The 21,254-nt window shown below is 31.0% G+C and overlaps 2 protein-coding genes across 2 annotated transcripts; both read right to left on the reverse strand.

Annotated features, from left to right (window-relative positions):
* Positions 1-7,224: 7,224 nt before the first annotated feature.
* Positions 7,225-9,480, reverse strand: LOC140819818 (thioredoxin-like 1-1, chloroplastic). Its single transcript, XM_073180051.1, has 4 exons — positions 8,762-9,480; positions 8,487-8,669; positions 8,223-8,387; positions 7,225-7,718 (listed from the first exon to the last, which is right to left on the reverse strand). Exons 1-4 carry the CDS (start codon positions 8,978-8,980, stop codon positions 7,509-7,511), a joined length of 777 nt encoding a protein of 258 aa, XP_073036152.1. The 5' UTR covers positions 8,981-9,480; the 3' UTR covers positions 7,225-7,508.
* A 1,751-nt stretch (positions 9,481-11,231) lies between these two features.
* LOC140819257 (protein RGF1 INDUCIBLE TRANSCRIPTION FACTOR 1-like) lies at positions 11,232-18,266 on the reverse strand. The gene is made up of 5 exons (XM_073179266.1): positions 18,234-18,266; positions 17,540-17,809; positions 17,034-17,186; positions 16,403-16,548; positions 11,232-11,280 (listed from the first exon to the last, which is right to left on the reverse strand). The coding sequence occupies exons 1-5, from the start codon at positions 18,264-18,266 to the stop codon at positions 11,232-11,234; spliced, it is 651 nt and encodes a 216-aa protein (XP_073035367.1).
* Between the last annotated feature and the right edge of the window lie 2,988 nt (positions 18,267-21,254).

Consider the following 21,254-nt stretch of genomic DNA (forward strand, 5'->3'; position numbering starts at 1 on the left):
GTTTTCTGTCGTATCATTGTCACATAAAAAAATATCATTCATTTACTCACAATCCAAAAATCTACAAACTACTTTGTAAATTTCATGAAGATCACCTAAAGGAAATCTGCTAAAAACAATATTTCTTTTTTATATTTCCACAGAATTTGCGATGAAAATTAAGTTGGTCTTCTGTCATTCCACTAGTATCCTTCACGAAGATTTCATGATCTTTAACTAACATCTTGTTTGAATCTCAATTCTATGCGTTTGTAATTCTTCCATTTTTTGCACATACTGTCGAATCCCACATCATCAATGTCTCTAGCTTTGGATTTGCCTTTCCTCTTTGTTGTCTTCTGCCCGACTGGACGAGTACAGACTTCACAATCGTCCACGTCCGTAGGAGCATCCGGATTTGATGTGGAAGAGTGCCCATCTGACTCGGATGTCCTTGCATTCTTGCTAACTGATGACTGATTGATTTTGCAGCATATTTCTCATACTCTCTGAGAACCCTCCACACATGCATGTACTTGAACTCCTTGTTATTGTCATTGGCTTTCCACATACTAAGTGCGTTATATAACACATTCTCGTCACTCCATCTGCTTTAACGATGAGTATATAAATTATTGTAGGTTGTAGAAATAAGAAAACTCATTCACCATCGGCGAGAAGTTATAATAATTGATTTTAGCTGCTTCTGGTGTCTCATCACAGTTCCGACAGGCCGATGTTTGTTCTAGGAATATCCGATACTTTTCCAAAAATCTTGATAATTCTCATTACCAACAGTGTCGTCAATGTGGCCATGACTTCACGACAAGTTTCCTAGGAACCAAATTGTTCGCTTCGCGTCATCTATCGCCGGTTCAATTGGTTCAGATAGCCGTTGTTTTTCAGTAAATGATATGGGTTTTTTCGTTGCCATATTCAAATACGTAATGATAGATTTAATAAAAACAATCATATCCCAGACCGTGAAAACCAAATTGAATTCATTTAAAGCGATAATCTCCGCAAAAAAAAGCTAATATATATGTGGAGCTCTCCCATGGAGAAAGTGGCGCACGCCTCAGTCCATCCTTCTTCATACCCGTATGAGACTGTGCAAGAGTGCGAAATCATCAGCAAACACGCCTCAGGTTAAAACCGTCGCTATGCCCACCGTTTTTTTGTAGTGAACGTCATAATATATAAAATTTGTATGATAATAATTTATGTTTGGGATCCACATAGAACATTTAATTCGATGAAATTATGTAAAAACGAGTGATTACGATTTTAGTTTGGTTGTGGACTAATTTGTTGTCTCATGATTTCCTGGTTTGTAGTTTGCCGTTATGTCGAGAAATGATGATGTAATACTAAAAAATATTTATGTGACTTCGAAAGTCGCTGACGTGTGCGATTTCATATCAATGTTTCGATTAATAAAGAATAAACTTGAAAAAAAAATATTGTGAAGCAAGGTCGTAAGATTGAGAATATAGTGGTACATGATAAAAATCGAAAATGTGCAAATTATATGGTCAAAAATATAATTTTCCTCCATTCCCATGGACGATGAAGATAGTGATTAGATTATCTTGAGATGAAAATTTTATATTTAAAACGTAATTAATTTTTTAAAAATTAATTGTGAAATAAGGAGCAGTTGCATCCACCTGGGTGAAAACTATAAATTATCATCATCATCATTATTATTATATGAGTGTGAAAACTATAAATTATAAGATTTGGAATATATCAAAAATAATATTTTTTTCTTAAAAGATATAATTCATCCATATAAAATATTTAAGTTAGTTTGTTTTTTTTAAAAAAAATTCATTCTAAAAGTAAAGTTTATAATAAGCTTCCTATTTGATATTTGCAAATGAGCTTTTTTAGTTGATCAACTTGTTCAATTTTGGATTTTGATTTATTAAAATTTTGAAAATTTTGGTTTTTGTATATTAATTTTAAATTTTCGGTTATTTTGATTCTACTGTCCAAAAAATACAGAAAATTATTGACATGACACCAGAAATTACTAACATCGAAAAATGCTGGTCTGACATCAAAAATTTTTTGATTGTCACATGTCATGTCACCAATTGGATAAAAAAACCAAAAATAAATATACCATAATGAAACTTCGAAAATCTAATGGCGGGAGCAAAACTCAAAAGTGGACAAGTTAATTAACCAAAAAACACTTTTTCTTATTTAATTCATTCATAAAATAGTTGTACATTATTCAAGACTTAATTAATATATGTATATTAGTATAACAAAAATATATTAAAAGTAAAAACAGGATTATATATTTGAGACCAGCAAAATAAGAAATGGCAACGTCAACAAGTAGACCATGGACCGCAGCTGTTCACATATCAAGGCATATTAATTGTTTTTATTTTCAACTTTTTTGTATTTTTTAAAGTTGCTTTAATTTTATATTATTATTTTTTAACTCTTCACGTAAAATTCTTTAACAATATATTTTAAAAATACTACCAATAATAAGTAAATTCGATAAATAAATAGAAACGAATTTATTTATGAGTGTTTGGAGATTAACAATTCGTATGTTACCACTTCTTCTCTTTGAAAGCATCCACTAGAATGCTTGATTGTATATACAACTCTTTGTACAAACTCATTTCAATCTTAAGACTAACCGTTTTCCTAATTAAAACTCCTAAAACATTCTTAATTGTAGGCTGCAACATCACAATCCGCATATATATTTAAAGTATCTTATGCGAAGACTACAACATAATCTTTAATATCTTTGTATAAAGACTCACTCATCTAAATTTTTTGTAGCTAAACTCTCATTTATATGTGTGAGTAATTGTGTGAGATGATTTTTACAGTATGTTTTCATACCAAATGTATAATCACACTTGGGTTTGCTCTCATTATAGCTAATTTTTTTATATAGGATACTCGTGCTTTGAATCCCTGTCCAAAGCTTGTATTTGATCTTCAAGATATTCTATTTATAGGCTTAAGAATGATATATGTGTTTGTTTGGAAAGTTTCTTTACTATTTCGTATATTGAAATGGTCATTTCCATCTTGCTGGCCGCTTTTTTAGAGCCCAACTGATTTTCAGGGTCAGCTGCCAGTGGGCATCATTAGCTACACTGATTATTCAATTGGGCTCTTCAGCTAGACCATACATCTGCTAAGGCTGATTTCGACCTGTGCAGAACTAGTAGTTCATCGTCATTTGTCAGTATCTTAAATTCCTATTCAGACTTTGACTTGTTAAGATGATTTGTAGATCATCGTCTTAGCTTCGTAACTCATGCTAAATCGTTTCATTTGGATAATCGAGTTGACAATGCTGACCAAAATACCGCAACTACTGATGCCCAACTGATGAGATTTTTGTCATCGGTTTACCTAGATAACATTCGATTTAACCCAACTTACGTGTTAAAACTTGTCGCAAATTGAGATTTCTGTAAAGTGGTTTTGGCGTCCGGTCATTTACATCACCGAACTGTGAGATATCATCGAAATACTACTGCTCACCGATTTTCAGTTTCAGGTTTTATCTTGAGTTAGTAACTTCACAATTGATTAAATATATTAAAAACACAACAACAAACTTTGATACCATTAAAATTAAATTTGTTAGTTTCTAAACCCAACGGTATTGATCAAAATAACATGATTCAACCATTTTATATCGTGTAAAAACTTGTGTGAGATAGTCACATGGGTCGTATTTATGAGACGAATCTCTTATTTGGGTCATCCATGAAAAAATATTATTTTTTATGATAAGAGTATTACTTTTTATTGTGAATATCGGTAGGATTGACCCGTCTCACAGATAAAGATTCGTGAAACCGTCTCACAAGATTTCATAGAATTTAATTATACAATTTGATCAAACCCCCATAATGAACTTTATTTTTTTCAATTCTTAAAAACTTATTTAATAACGATAATTTGTTTTTTTATTATTTCAGAAATATTTTTTTCTTTTATCATGATAAAGTATAATATTTACAAAAATGTTATTGATTCAGTATATTTAAAAATAGGTGATGCATACTTTTTTATGTAAAATAATAATATTTTTACCTTTTAATCCAATTCTTAAATAAAATTTTAATATGCCAAACACCAAAATGAGATTTTAAAATCCAATTTTAATTACAATTCCAATTACAAATCTAAATTTTTATTCCATAGTGTAATGAACATTGAAGTGAAAATGTCATATATCCCTATCCGACCAAGTTGGTATGGTCGGTTTGTCCCTATTTAATTTTTCCCTTTTTCTTTTCTTTTTATTTACCATTTGTTTTTTATAACCACAAATTTCTGTTTAACCTTTTCCTCTCTTTCCTTTTCATTTTTTCATTTTTTTAACCATGTAATTTTCCTTTTTTTTCCTTCCATTTGAACCTTTTCTTTTTTGAGTAAGTCTCTTGTGATACGGTTTCATGAATCATTATCTGTGATACGGGTCAACCCTACCGATATTCACAATAAAAAAATAATACTCTTAGCATAAAAAGTAATATTTTTCATGGATGATCCAAATAAGATATTAGTCTCACAAAATACGATCCGTAAAACCTTCTCACACAAGTTTTTACCTTCTTTTTTTGTGTTGTTATTTCATTTTATCATTTTTTTAATAATGTATTTTTAAAAATTGTTTATGTCTTCGTTATAAAAACTGATTGTATAAACATGTAACGCGTAAATTGAAACATTATTGTATGTTTAAACATTAGTGGCAATAATGTAGTGGTCCCTTTATTTGTGTACTATTACTATTATGAAATCCTCATCAGCTCCACGGCATTTGAGTCATTTAGTACTCTTTTTTGGGGTTAGTAGGACCTTACATAATTGTTTTTATTATTTGAACCTAAATTTCACGTCTCAAAATTGAATTTTGATGTCAGATGAACTACATTAAAGATACATTCCAACTCAGATTTCAATTCTTCTTTGTTAAGATAAAAAAAATATCCTTCTTTCGTTCTGAATTGTAACATAATTTTTTTTCTTTGTTTTGATCATCTAAACAAAGAGTAGGTCTCTTGTAAAACTGTCTCACAAATTTTTTATATTCACAATAAAAAATAATACTCTTAGCATAAAAAGTAATATTTTTTTATGGATGATCCAAATAAGAGATCTGTCTCACAAATACGACCTGTAAGACCGTCTCACAATTTGTTATCCTAAACAAAATAGTTAAAATCGGATCTTGATATTTCAAATTGGTTAATTTTTTAGCTTTTGGGTGTATTTCAACATAACGTCGATGGATCATCAAATGACGTTACGTCAACACTACAATGAAATAAGATTTAAACTGAAAAAACTTAAGGTATAAGATCAATACCCAACTTTGATTATTTAATAAAGCAAAACCAAAAACATAGAGGACAGATTTGACTATTTTTTCAATTTTTTCATGTGAAAAGTAAATATTTTGTACAAGAATTAAATGATTTAAATTTCCAGAAATATGTCACGCGTGATTAAAATCCCTTAATTTGCGTGTACGTCTCACCAATTAGGCTCATTTTCTAGGTTACTTAGTCAACAATAATACAATATAATTGGACATATATGCCTAACCCATGCATAAGTAGAGTACCCCATCTGTTTTGGGTCATGATCTACCCAAAACTAGGGTATATATCCCAATGCGTTTCGAAATAGATCTCGTGATGTAACATAGTAGTCGTTTATCGTATACTATATGTATCTATCATAACACGAATTGTCATTTAGATCTAAGATTAATCACAAACAAAAACTTGTTTGAAACAGTCTCACAGGTCGTATTTTGTGATCATCCATGAAAAAATGAAAAAATGTTACTTTTTATGCTGAGAGTATTATTTTTTATTGTGAGTATCGATATGATTGACCCGTCTCACAAACAAAGATTCGTGAGACCGTCTCACAAAAGACCTACTCCACAACTAACGAGTGTAAAGATTTTCTGGCTCTTACATGTAGTAACTTTTCTCTGTCATTCTAATCTAATTACACATCGATTTTAGACAGATTAATTTGATGGTTGGCAACATTGAAAGGTAAAATATCAAATTAACAACTACTTAGACCATGGTTTTTTTCCTATAAGTATTGATTTATTGACTACATTGTGGTTCCTACTTCATCTTAGAACGGGGAAAGTATCCGAAAAACTTATCGAACGACGCTATTGACATACTTATATGAGTCGAAAGGTCGATTCGATCCTAACAGTAAGGTTTTGCATTAACTGCATATCAATATCTATGTTTGATAAAGTTTTGCTTTTGTGTATACGAGGTATATTATGATCAGTGTTCTAAATGATGGTCGAGGCGGTCGCCTAGGCACCGCCTAGGCGGTAGGCGGCCCTCAACCGCACCGCCTACGCTTGAGGCGGGTGTTTTAGGCGGCCAAAGCTATACGGCGTAGGAGAGGCTGGTCGAGGCGGTGAGCAGGCGGGCGAGGCGGCCAAGGCGAGCAGGCAGGCCCTAGCACACCCAACTTATTTTTTTTTACTTTTGGTTTTCACTCTCAAGTCTCAACCACTAAGCCCACCACACACTGCGCCGTCCGCCTCCCGCATATGTAGATATAGCAGATGGTGCATATGTAGATGATTTGGAAGATTATGCGAGTCACATATTATTTGTTTTGTTCTTGGTCACACGAAAATTCATGCGTGACCTAACTAGTTTCACATGATCTCTTTGTGCACTTCTTCTTTTTTATTATTATTATTATATTACTATTATTATATTAATAATTTTATATAATTATATTAAATAATACTACCTTGAAAACTGAAATCAAGAAATCACGTCACCATAAATTTTGCTTATTATATATAGAATAAAACAAAAACTCACTTTATACGATCTTATTATTTAATTTAATGAGAAGGATTTTGAAACGATTCAACTTATGAAACGATATTATTTTTTTATCATAGTTATAGATGAGATCGACTTGTCTTGTAATTATAATGCCGATCGACTCACAAAAAACTTACACATGTGTGTCAAAATTTTGGATGTTTATTAATCCAGATGATTAAGAGATTATGCCGTTTAAAGTACCCCTGATCCAAATTTTGGTGCTTCACCTAAAATTCATCGATGGATAGCGTTTTATCCATGTTCTTCGTATTCGCCCGGAGTCGAAACAGGATGAGATCTCGGGTTTGAGAAACCATTCCCGACCAAAAAGAAAAACCGCGACTCGGTATTGGAACTCCAATAAGTTCACAAATAGCCATTAATGGTCTTAATAAATCCATTACACAGAAATCAACGACACCGAAATCGACGACTCGCAGGAATTATATCTCAAGAACCAGACCCTTGCTTAAGATTTAAAAAGAAAAAAAACAGATGGCCAATTTACATACTGGAAAAGATAGGATAAGATTAAAAAGATATCCCAAAATAGAGGGGAAAACTCAGAAATCCTGAGCCTGAGGAATAATCTCCAGCTCTAAGCAATGAACATAGAGTTCCCTTGTCTGATTCTCATTTCCATGCCAATACAAACGGTGCACCGGTTTCATCAAGCACCAAACTTTCAAGGTTATCGTTCTCAGTTGGATTTGGTAACAAACTCTTTGATATCAAACCATTCGAGGCCAACGCCAAGAGCTCCGATTCGTTTAAACCTTGAGCCGGCCCGAGACTGCAACGATCAGTCCCGTGTTTAGCTAGCGCATCTTTGAATTTCTTGATCTGCATTCAAATATTAGATTTTGGATATCAAATCTCTGTACACAACAAAAAAAACAGCATTTACTGGTTATTTAAAATATCAAAAGTGGATAAGGAATCCAAATGTGCAAGAGCAACAGACAAATCCACATTATCTTGGTTATTATCAGATCCCCAACTCAAGAGAATAATTCACAAATCCAAATGATTCTTGGATATGAAATCTCAACACACAAGAACAAAACACAAGTCAAAATCCAGATTTATCCAAGAACTAGATCTTGGATGACAAAAAAACAATCCACAACAGCGAAAAACAAATTCAAATCCCAATCTTGATTTATCCCAAAACTACAGCTTGGATATCAGATCCCAATATACAGGACCCATAATCCAAATTCTTCACTCCAATTCAGGAATTGAATCTTAGATCCGAAATCCCAATACACAAGAAATAACTACAAATTCAGATTCTTGATTAATCCAAAAGCAATATTCTCAAACAGAATGATTCAGATCACTTACAGTTGCATTGGTACAGCTGAAGCTACACATTCTCCCATCTGCACCTCTATAGAATCTAAAGAAGGGCAAGACATGAACATGAAGGGTACGGCACATGATCTTATGTTGTTCAAAATTAACCTGGAGAAATATCGAATCTGTGTTCATTTCAGCCAGTTGACAGATCTGCAAAAATCGAGTAATTATTAATCTAATGCTAAAAAAATTCAAAATATACAGATAACAAATGACCCAAGAATTTGGTCCAAGGATAGGTAAATTTACCTTAGGATGCAAAGCTTTGCAGCCTCCACAACCAGGGGAATAAAAATCAAGTATCACCAATCTTTCGCCTGCAATTAACAAACAATCAACAAGTTCTTGTGCAGAGTTGATCTCCAGCATGTTTGGCTGAAGGGATTTTTCCCACCATCTCTGAGCTTTGCCAATACAAACAGATGGTTGAGCCTAAAATACCCCAAAAATAGAAGGGAGAAAAATCAGAATAATTATGGCAAAAACTGGATAACATTTTTGTGCTTAAACATAAAAATTCTTACCTTGATGGGTTCATAATTTGCAGGAGCATTAATGGTCAAATTGCTCGTACTTTTCCGGTCGGACACATCAAGGGCCTTCCTCCAAAAATGATTTAAATTAGATTCCTTGAATTGCAGAGTTCCAATCGAAGAACAAACCCGAAAAGACCATTGTGCTCTGTTCTTGAATATGGCTTCACCAGCACCAGAAACAGAAAACCCACCCTTCAAGCAAGACATCTTCAAGATTTAGCAACCTTGTAACGTTGCAAGCCAGCCGAATCGAACAAAAACAACAAACAAAAATATATCCTCTCTTTCTGAATCAAAACCGTATCTTTTCGTGCCTCACCTATAAAAACAAGCACAAAAATCCCAGAAAACAGAAATCAAAGCAAGACCCACAAATACTACAGGTAAAAGAATGCCAAGAAACAGGAAGAAAAAATCGTTTCTTTTCCCTCGGAAGAAAAGTGGTTGGGAAACTTTGGAAAAAGGGGTTTGTGGTTTTGTCTTCTTGAAATTTTAAAAAACACAAGGCCAAATAAAAAGGTAGAGAAAATGGAATCTTGGCTACTGTATCTGACAGAGAGAGAGTGATTCAAAGAGAAAAGCGGGCTCCAAATATTTGCAATTATTCATCTCTTCATTGCATTAATCCATATGTCTCCTGTTCTTAAGGTATGGCAAAATGGGCTGTAATTTCCTCGCTTGTTTCTAGGATTTTTTCCGGTTGAGTTTGTGGATAAGATTTTACCGCATGATACTTGCTGCTGTTTTTTTGTTCTCCTGTGCAACTTCGTTTCACCGCATAGCTTATTGGATAAGGAGTTTATGGATAAAATTTGTTGGGCAGAATAATTTATAAATTTTTAAAATACCTTATTTTTAATAAGAAAAAACTTATGTGAGACGGTCTCACGGGTATTATTTGTGAGACAGATCTCTTATTTGGATCACTCATACAAAAGTATTACTTTTTATGCTAAGAGTATTACTTTTTTATTGTGAATATGAGTATTGTTGGCCCGTCTCACAGATTATGATCTGTGAGACGGTCTCACATGAGACTCACTCTTTTTAATAATAATCCTCAGAAAAAACATTTCTTTTAAGGTAAGAATTTGTTCGATCACATATCAACACGAGAAATCATTCCAAACTCGATATATTGATGTCAGATAAATTATAATCTATAAGTCATCGATATTAGAAAAACAATTTCAAGTAAAGGGAAAATCAAATATATTTGAAATTAATAAGTTCATTATAAAATCAATATAATTTTCAAAATTGGATTGTTAAAGGCAAAATTTATGTGTGACAGACGGTCTAACAGGTCGTATTTTGTGAGACGAATCTCTTATTTGGGTTATCCATGAAAAAATATTATTTTTTATGCTACTAGTATTACTTTTTATTGTGACTATTGGTAGAGTTGGCATGTCTCACAGATAAAGATTCGTGAGACCGTCTCACAAAAACCATATTCTTGTTTAAAATATGTAATGTAATGTTGAAATCAAATCCAGTTATTTCTTTTCATCCAAATGCAACTTAAAAATTACTTCAGAATTTTTTTAAAAATGAGATTAGGAAGAGAGTATCAAATAATGGTTGGGATTTTTTTATGGAAATTTAGTAAAGTTGGAGGGATTTTCATTTGAAATTTATTAAGACTATCTTGTGGATAAAATTTATTTTAATGGGTATTTTAGATATGAATTATTATAGATTAGATTTTATTTTAATTTTTTTAATATATCTAATCCATGTGAAAGATTAAAAATGAGGTTTTCATGTATCATTTATTCCATTGAGCAATATTTGTCTAATAATTATTAAAATAAAAAAAAAAGTTATTTTTTTTTAAAAGATCACATCCTTAAAAAAAAACATTATTCAAATATTTATTAAATCACATTTATACGCGTTTGATTGATGTGACATGAATGTTCAATGACAATAACTGTATAACCAATAAGTTTTAAAGGCTAAGTTTCTTATAACATGATTTAAGATTTAAGATATCAATTTTACGTGACATATATTTATTTGAGATATTTATGAAAAACTATTATATTTTTATAAAAAAATATTACTGAATTCAAAGATTACAAAGATGCCGCAACTTTTTTTCCATGCAATTCAATGTGTGAGCTCATATGAGATGCTAACATAAAAGTAATACTCGCACATTACATTCAAGTGTCCGAAAAACCTCTCCACGATGGTAAAGTCTCATCTTGTATGTCGGACGAAGTTGCAGTGGTCACATTGAGTTTGATTTGGCTAGTGGGTTCATATATTTTATGGACTACTCCATGTCTCCAAAATTAATTTTGGATCTTTGGATTTTACATTATGATATAAGTCTTATGTCAGTGTGAACTCAACTGGCTATACGTCTGATTAAAATGTTTCCAACAATTACGTCAAAATTCAAATGTATTAATGATTAATTTTGAATAGAGTAAACTCATATTACGCCTCAAGGTGAGGTGGGGATGTATGGATATAAGGGTGTAAACGAACTGAATTGAGCCGATTATGGAAAAAATATATTTAATGCTCGAATTTGGCTCTAATTAGTTTAAAGCTCGACTTTGAGTTTGGCTTATAATATTCGAACATGTTCGCGAAGACTTTGAATTATTGCTCGAAAATAAATACTTGAAATGCTCTAAATTAATTTATTTAATACATAATGAAATTATATTAATAAAATACTAAAGCTCGCGAGCAGTTCGCGAGCGATCGAACAATATAATTTGGGCTCGAATTTGGCTCGAAAAAAAAATTTGATCATATTCGAGTTCAGCTCGAATACGAATCAAATTATTTTCGAGCCATATCAATAAGCTCATGAACAGGCTCGGTTCGTTTATATCCTTATTTGGATGGACCAGGCAGAGGGATGTAAATGTATCAAGCCGCTCGCGAGCTACTCGGAGTTCGGCTCTGTAAAAAACTAGTTCGAGATCGTTCGTCAAGCTTATCGAGTCGAGCTCAAGCTCGACAATTTTATCGACCCGAAATCGAGTAGGTCTGCGAGCCCGAGCTTGAGTTTGTCTATTTTTTGGGCCATGAGTTTTGTCCCACGTTGCTATTTTAGTGAATTCAAGAAATTGAAATGCTATAAAATGATGAGCATACATCTTAAATTCACATATCTTAGTTGGATTTTTTGCTATAAATGATCAACAATCTCTAAAACGAGCTTGTTTAACAAGCTCAAAAACAAGATCGCTTAACGAGTAAAGTTCGAGCCATGCTCGTTAATCATGGTAAACGAACAAGTAACGAACCGAGCTCGAGATATTCACGAGCTTAATTGGTATTTTTCAAACGAGCCGAACTCGAATTTAATAATAATATATCCTAAAACGAGCTGAGCTCGAGCCTGATATTGTTCGACTCGACTCGTTTACATCCCAAGTTCATGCATGTGGCATTTCATGTTTTTATAAAGGAATTCGTGTAGTGTAATTAATTATTGTATGATATTTGGATAATTTATTAAACGTGCACGAATATGACGTGAAACAAACCTTTTCTTCTTGAAAATTAAATAAACCTTTCGTTCAACCAACATCATATATTAACTCAAATGATTACGAGTTCGATTCTTTAGTTCTATGTTCATGTTTTGTGAACAACAAAGACAGATTCAAAGAGTTTCATTAGGTCCGATCGGTGTCGACTACGAATAAAACTGACTTTTTATTTTTATTTAAAAATATATTACTTTCATTATCATCCAACTATGAAATTCTTGCTTCCTAATCAAAGTGTTGATTTTGTGAATCGCTTTGCATTGAATAAAACTCCAAATTTGCGTGGATTTTTTTTATAATATCAATTCCAATTTCTTTATTTTTCTTTTTTTTACAAAATATTCAAAAAAACAATTCTTTAAATACTTCACGTTATTCTATTATTTCATGTACTTATACTCAAAATCTGACAAAGGGAGAACCAATATTTATTACTATCTCGTGCTAAAATTTATATCTCTATCTTTTAAAATAAAGAAAAATACCTGTAAATATTAATGCTCTAAATAAATGATAACAAAGTTTCTCTAAAATTTATTCCCATTTATTAAAATTATAATGTCAAACAACTACTCAGAAATTTATTTTTAAATACCTTTTGCATAAATTAAACATGCTAAAATTTTCACTTGTTATGTAAAGCTCTTTTATAGCGTTTGATTTGAAATATAAAAAAATTGCAATTGATTTTTATGCCTTGAATAATATCATTTTTTTTTTTTGGAACGATATTTAAATTTCATATTTTGTTAAATGCACTTCACTTAATTAATTATTATTTTTTTGACAAGAATTACCCTCATCCATTACTTTCTTTTTTTTTTCCTTGATCAATACATCAATTATTTTATTAGGGGTATAAAAAAAATTGGTTACTTTTTAAAATTCGAAATATTTAATAATTTTGGGGTATCAAATTTTCAATTGAAAAAACTGAGAAAAAAATTTGAAATTAAAATTAAGGTCTTATATTAATTTATATTATTTCTACAAAAATATACCTTCTATTGATTAAATTAATATTTTTTAAAAATTAAAGTTATTATTTTGATTCTATTTAATTTATGTTGATATAAAATAGATTTTAAAAAATTGATTAATGTAAGATCTTTTTAAATGAATAATTTTACAAATATATTTAAATTATAAATTTGATGAATAAAATTTTATTTTAATATACTAAGGTCGTTAAGCTCCATATTTCTTTTTATTGGAAATTATGATTAATTGAAAGAAATTAAGTTTTCTATCTTATGAAAAAGTAATAAAATATGTTATTTTCAATACTTTTTATTTTCTCCCAAATCACAACTCTGAATTCTAAGCCAATAGCATTGATTCTCTTTTATTGGTTTAGGGTTTTGATACAGTCTTTGAAGTTCTATTCTCATTATGTTTTTTACACTTGATGATGTTTATAATCTATTTTATTCTATCAACATCTGGTCTACACTTCACACATCAAATCTCTCTCCTCCAAGCCCTGGAGATAGAATAATATATCTTACTACGAAATTTTTTTGGGCTCTTGTGAGTGAAATTAGAGGAAGTTCTTGTAAAAAATGGATAATGCCATAAAGTTTCTGACGATTTTTGTTTATGATATAAACTGAGCTTAGGTAGTGGCCATAAAGTTTCTGACGATTTTTTTTTATGATATAAACTGAGCTTAGGTAGTGGTTCATCATCCGAACAGCCGTTAAAGAGCTGTATTTCGGTGAAAATATATTGTATAGGGCGTATGAAGCTTACGATGCAAATAACCTCCTGCAACAAACAAAATAAAATTTGAGTCAATTGACAACATATTGCACAGATAAATCAAGAATCGAGGATTGCAAGAAAACGTGAAAATACGTGAAACTTGTCGATGACTTTGAGGCTCGACATGTAGCATCAAATGTTGACGTCAACCAATTTTTCAAGAAGCTCAGAGACAATCAAGAAAGCTGGAATGTGCGCAACGTAGCAAGGGCCGGCGACAAGTTCTAATGGAGGCGAGGAATAAGAGGCTTCCACCCGACTAGCTACATGATAGTTTGGACATTGATGGCATTACGTACACTACCATGTTACGTGATCAAAAGAAAGAGCTACACTTCACCATTGGCTGAGGTCATCATTGGCAGATGTGTGACAAATGGTAACATGGTCTCAATGAAGAGAGCTGCTCGGAAGATCGGATATGCGGTCTTGCTTCTCTAACACTTTTCTTCTTCGATGGAGCAAATATATGGGTTCTCATTGTGGAGCATAAGAGGCATTGGGTTACAAAAGGCTAGTTTATTATTATACTATTGGTCAAAAGTGTCACAAACTATAGTATCAATAGTTTATACTGTCTTACTTTTCACACATCATTCAGGTCAGTTCAGTTAAAATTTGTAACTTGTAACGTCTATTTTACCATTCAACTCAACTAACTGGCATAAAATAAATTGTTGATTTAAGTTATTATAATTTAACCAAACGAATCTCCATTTAGAAAATTGTAGGAAATGAAGTTTTCTTAGTTCACTACTTCAAACGAATATATGTTGACCAATTGATAGAGGTGAACAAAGTATTCTTTTAGTTTATAGGCTTTTATTTAAATAATGTTTTATTATTTCTTTATTTCAGCCATTGACTAACAAAATGTAAGTTTCCAAAATATATGGAGTCCATGTGGGTGAAAGATTAAAATGTTTTTTCCACTGATTATTGGATCACAGGTAATACCTATTATTATAGTTAAGAAAATAATGAAGATATTAGAGAATAATAAATATTTTCCTTTGTAATTATCTTCCCAATAATCTTTATGTCGATTGCATCCTGTTGAAATTTGGACAAAATGAAGTCGTCGCGGAGAAGGTTTACTTTTGTGGAAAATGATATTAAGTTCAAGATTGTGCTACTTTTTTGAGATTATATATGTATCTATGGTGTGTACATGCAAATAATACTTTTTGCCCATGAAATGAATTTTACGATGGATTCAAAGTAGACCCAACGATGGTTCCGCGCTTGAAATCGACAAAAGATTGTCAAGTGGGAATGAATCGAACCTCTTATGGTTAGTCCAACATGACCCAAAAATACGCATCTGCTGGAACTGTGAATATGTTTTGAGCTAAGAATTTTTTTGACTTGATACAAACTTACCAACAAGAACCCTATTTATACTTGTGGCTACTCTTTAACCAATAGTTTGGATTTTACCGTCAAATTTTGATCTAACGGCGACTAATATTTATCCGGAGTTCTCTTCCATATTCTACCTCAAGTGTTAATATTTAAATAAATTTTCTTCAATGTTCTAACACAAAATGTAAATATTGATCTATAATTTTCTTCAATGTTCTACCACAAAAAATTTAATATATCTATCTAGAATTTTCTTTGCTATTCTACCACAGTGTTAATATCTAGGCAAAAATAATATCTCATGGTAATTCATATTTTGTACGAAGGACACATAATTCATTATTGAGTGAATTTAAAATTTATCATCATTAACATGAAATACTATATAAACATACAAACGATAGATCTGAAGTGTATGGTCTGGTCTTACTTCTATGAAACTATAAAAATACTATTAAAATTCATTAATCCAAATGCAACCTCAATGTTTTTTAATCCTTTCTCACCTACGCATAACTAAGAAACATATAATCCAAACACTGCCAAGTCTCTTTTCTATAAATTTAGTTAATTTTCCTATGCAAAATAATTTGAACAAAGAAATATGCTATTTTGATTTTAAACGAGCCGATGAACAAGATTAGTGAATTTTCCATGAGCCCGACTAGATTTATTAGAACTTAAGGTTTAGACAAGAATTTGGACAAAATAAATAGGATGCTTTGATCGTGAATTGGCAAACGAACAAGACTCGTGAATTCGCCATGAGTCCGACGACAGTTTAGGTTTTAAGATTTAGACAAGTGAAATTAGCGGATTTCAGGTGATATCAACTTTTGGACAAATAATAAATATACCATTTTTATCGTAAACGGGTCAATAGACAAAAGAAAGTCATTATTGTAACGATTAAGCAACACAAATATAACAAAGTTTTATTAATTTAAATTATTAAATCCAGCCATATCATCTTGAAGGGGACCTATGAGGCACTCCTTTCCTGCTCCGCCTCCGGTAACTTCCATTTTTGGGTTCCCTCGCCGCCGCTCTCCCGGAAGATGTTCCCTCTCTAGACCCACGACGTGAAATCGTAACATTCTCTCCACCGGTATATGCTTCGAGCTGGATCATAATGAATCATTCTTCAAATATAATTCCCAATGATTGAGTCAAGATTTTAAAAAATTGGTTTTGTAAAAATATTTAAATAATTTTTTTACTAAATCAGTCAAAGTTTAATGAATTTGACCAGTTGTATATTATATATATTATTAATTAACGTTAAAATCTCTGTATAAACTAATTTGACAAAAACTCATGTGAGACGATCTCCCGGGTCGTATTTTGTGAGACAGTTCTCTTATTTGGGTCATCCAAGAAAAAGAATTACTTTTTATGCTAAGAATATTACTTTTTATTGTGAATATCGGTAGGGTTGACATGTTTCACAGATAAATATTCGTGAGATCGTCTCACAAAAAACCTACCAACTAATTTTTAGCAGGCTAATGATTTTTTTATAATTCTAAGATTATCATTTAATACAACTCATATGTATCGTGTATGTCACGACTCGCGACCCTTTAATTATTATTGCAAATATTTACCTTGCAAGCTATAGAGCAGAAACGAAAGCGTCCGGGCTCGGTCAACTTTCTGCGGCAAACAATGCAAGCTCCATCCCCTTCAATGAGTGCACCAGACCCGTTGTGTGGGAGTGGAGTCAAAGACACCACCCATTTTTTGTTACATTTATATGGCTACAAATTACAAGACAATTAAAAATTAATTATATACTAATCACAAAAAATATAGTTTTAAGGAAAAATAAATATTTATTACATTATAAAAACATCCTTAATTATAAGCAAATTAACCAAAATCATCCTATAAGTTGCCCTATTTGGCATAGTATTTTTAAGCTGTCATAATTTACTCGTGGTATCGAGCACATCAACAACATCAAAGTCATGTCAACAATATCAGACATTATATCTGCATTCTAACTTTTATGGTTAAAATACAGGAAAAAACCCAACTTATTGTATCAAGTCAAAACAGACTAACTTACCGGACGAATCTGGCTATCGTATAGTACATCTTATTTTAATACCTGGATCCTCTTGCAGTTGATATGGTTGTTCATTTGATCGAGAGGGACGACGTCTTGGTAGACGTGGCGGTAGATCGTGAGCAAGTCGTGCTCGTCGTGCTTGTCGGAAATTATGCAGAACTTGCAAATGATTGCGTCGCAAGTGATGCAGTACCTGTTCAAGTCGTTCTTTTGAGCTTCATGGGATCGACATTTATCGAAGAACGTCTTCGATAGAAAGCCGTAGAGCCATTGTGGAACGTCGTCGTTACGTTCAACGGCATTCTCAACCTATAAAAAGAAATAAACAACGTTCGTTTAATAAATTCTAAAAATTTATTAACAAATCAACATTTATCATAATATCAAATCTCATAATTAATTTTTCTTTTGTAGATTTATATATTCAAAAAAATATAACAATAATAATTCTATAATCAGTCATTTATTTTATGTTATTATGAACCAATGATTAATCATACACGCGTAAAGTAATTATCTTACTCCACTTTTCTTAAAATATATTTTGGATTATCGACTCAATATGTATGTTCGAAATCATGTAGTACATCAATTTAACGAAGAATATAAGACTATAATTAATTAGAAAACGATAAAATCGTGGTTTTACATCAGACGACGACAAAAAAAACATTTTAACGTACGATTCAAAGTTCAAACCCAAAAAACAAAGGCAAGGAAAAAAATTATGTACCTGTTTGGCAGCTTCAACAATGGAGATATTCATAATTACTAATAATAAAATGAACACTTAATCCAGTATTTTTGTACTAAGTGAATTGGAAATTCAGACGAGTTTCTTCATATATATATATATACACTGATAAATTTGATTTCTTATTCAAGTAATCAGATTGTGACAATTTATTTCGATTCTATAAAATTTAATTCTTTTCCACTGTTTTTGAAATGAGTACTAGAGGATCATTAATTATAAAATCTCCCACTTTTTGTGTATGCATGGGATAAGTAATAATGCAATTAATATGTTTTCTTTGTTTTTTGGGTTTTTTCAAATATGTAGTCCACTTTCTATATTTAGTAGTATTTTTTCTTTTTCTTTTTCTTTTTACTAATATACTTTTATTAAGGCGACATTGGATACATAAGTTGTATATCATAAAAACACTTGAAGGGCTCCAGTTTTTTAAAGTATTCAATTATGATGTTTAGATAAATGTTGAAAAAATTTTGTTTTTATTATAAAGAAAAATAGAATTAAAAGCAGAACTCAGAAGCCAGAAATTCTAGCTTCTAGAAGTATTTTTTAAAGAGTAGGTCTTTTGTGAGACGGTCATTCGAATATTTATTTGTGACACGGGTCAACCCTACCGATATTCACAATAAAAAGTAATACTCTTAGCATAAAAAGTAATATTTTTTCATGGATGACCCAAATAAAAGATCTGTCTCACAAAATACGACCCGTGAGACCGTCTCACACAAGTTTTTGCAATTTTTTAAGTTACCTATATAAAACAATTTTTGTAACAAAAAAATATGTTTTTTAAGAAAAGTATTAAAAGTGATTTTTAGCCCATTGACTTCTCCAACCAAACATACTCTATGACTTGGAGAAAGTGTAACTATTGTAATGAATAAAATAAAAAATTTATTTGTAAGCTTTAGTTCACAATGATTTTCTTAATTTGTGTGGAAAAACAAACAATATGTATTTAAGACAGAAACTTTCAAGTAATTAGCATGGTTATCTCATTGTTCTGGACATAATTTTACATGACTAGAGGATGATCGCGAAATAATTGTGAATTAAAAATTTTGTTAGTAATTTTGTTGAAATATTATTTTTGCGTTTCGCAAAATTTCAAGCTCGTCTCTATGCGAGAAATCTTTAATTAGCGAGGAATGTATTTTTCCCCTTTCTTTTATCACTCATGGTTTGGATAAGAATTTACATGAACTTCATTTCATAGATTGTGGAAATTTGCATTAAGTAAGAGCTTACACAAATTCTATTTCAATAATCTTGAAAAGGTGTGCACATACACACATATTGTAAGACTGAGTGCTACCGCTTTACCAAAAGCTATAGCTGATGGTAATAGTGTAACTCAAATCTTTTAAACCGCACAGTAGCTCAAGCATCATGATTCGATATCTCTACCAAGCAAGGACGATTATTGTACTCAACACACACACACATATATATATAACATATATATATATTTATAATGTATGTATATATATATGGTGAAAATAAATCAGAAACATTTATTTCACCACTTTAAGACAACCTTTTGAGGGATTCATTATTAATTGATTTCACTTAATGTGATTGGTGATAAAAAAAATCCATAGTAAGAAAAATTAATCCATAAATTAAATATTATAGTGTTGCATTTGATTTGCCTCAAACTCAAAAACTTTTGAAAGTCAAAAGTATATTGCTTTTATATTCTTGGAAAGTATAATTTATTAGAGAATTACAAAATGTAATTTGAAAGAGTGCTTACTTTTCATTTTTTATTCAACTAAAATATGTGCACGAGTTTTATGGAGTTTGTGAAGTTTATATTCTCTTTGAAAAAAAAAATCATAGACAAAAAATAATTTTTTTTCTTATAACCAAAAACAATATGTGATAAGAGATTAGATCAAGACAAATCAGACGATCATATATATTTATTTAAATGATTTTGAATGTGTAAAGTCGCAAAAGCACCAATCATACAATATTCGACGAAGAGCTTAGATACGGATAATCAGTTTAATGAATTTAAAAATAGATAAAAACATGCGTAAGAACATAGATACGAATAAGCAGTGTAACGACTTTAAAAGATAAAATATACGTTGAGAAGAGCTTAGATGCGGATAATTAGTGTGACGAGTTTAATGGATAAAAGCATACGCTAGAATATACTAAATAAAAACTACTAAGACTATGGAAACTGCGATTTTTGGCACGCGTGTATATTAAATTTAATTTTAAAACTAATATTATATGTCATTAATTAGTGAGGTAAGTATTTGATGTTATGATACTGCAAGCAGATATGCTAAGTTGGGTATGCTGCCAAATGCATTCTTATACAAGTTAGGTATAGTTTGGTACATTGAATAAAAGAGGGATTGATAAATAATCCTCCTTATCTCACGTTTGGTACCTTTTTAGATGGTAAAAACTTGTGTGAGACGGTCTCACGGGTCCGTATTCGTGAGACGGATCTCTTATTTGGGTCTTCCATGAAAAAGTATTGCTTTTATACTAAAGTATTACTTTTTATTGTGAATATGGGTAGGGTTGACCCGTCTCACAGATTAAGATCTGTGAGACGGTCTCACATGAGACACACTCTTTTTAGAAAGCCCATGATAATATCATGAGCCCATGATAAATAATTTTATACAAGGATAAATATCCCTTTTATGAGATGTGTTAATTTTAATTTAATGATAAAAAATACCACAAATGACTTAATTTCCCTCAATATATAAAAATCATAAACCTTATCAAATATTTTTATATATATTTATATAAGATCAAAATAATGATGTTTTAAACTCGAGATGATTATATAAATGAATTTTATAAATATTTAAAGTTTCCTCTTGTAAAAGCCCCTGTCTTTCGACCTTAATATAAAATTAAAATCAAATAAATATTTTTTTATTTATTTTTACATATTATATAATATGATAATTATTAAATGAACTCGAGATAATTATATAATGATTTTATAAATCTCAATAA

This window comes from Primulina eburnea, chromosome 18, assembly GCF_022965805.1.
Source record: "Primulina eburnea isolate SZY01 chromosome 18, ASM2296580v1, whole genome shotgun sequence".
In the NCBI taxonomy this organism is placed as follows: domain Eukaryota; kingdom Viridiplantae; phylum Streptophyta; class Magnoliopsida; order Lamiales; family Gesneriaceae; genus Primulina; species Primulina eburnea.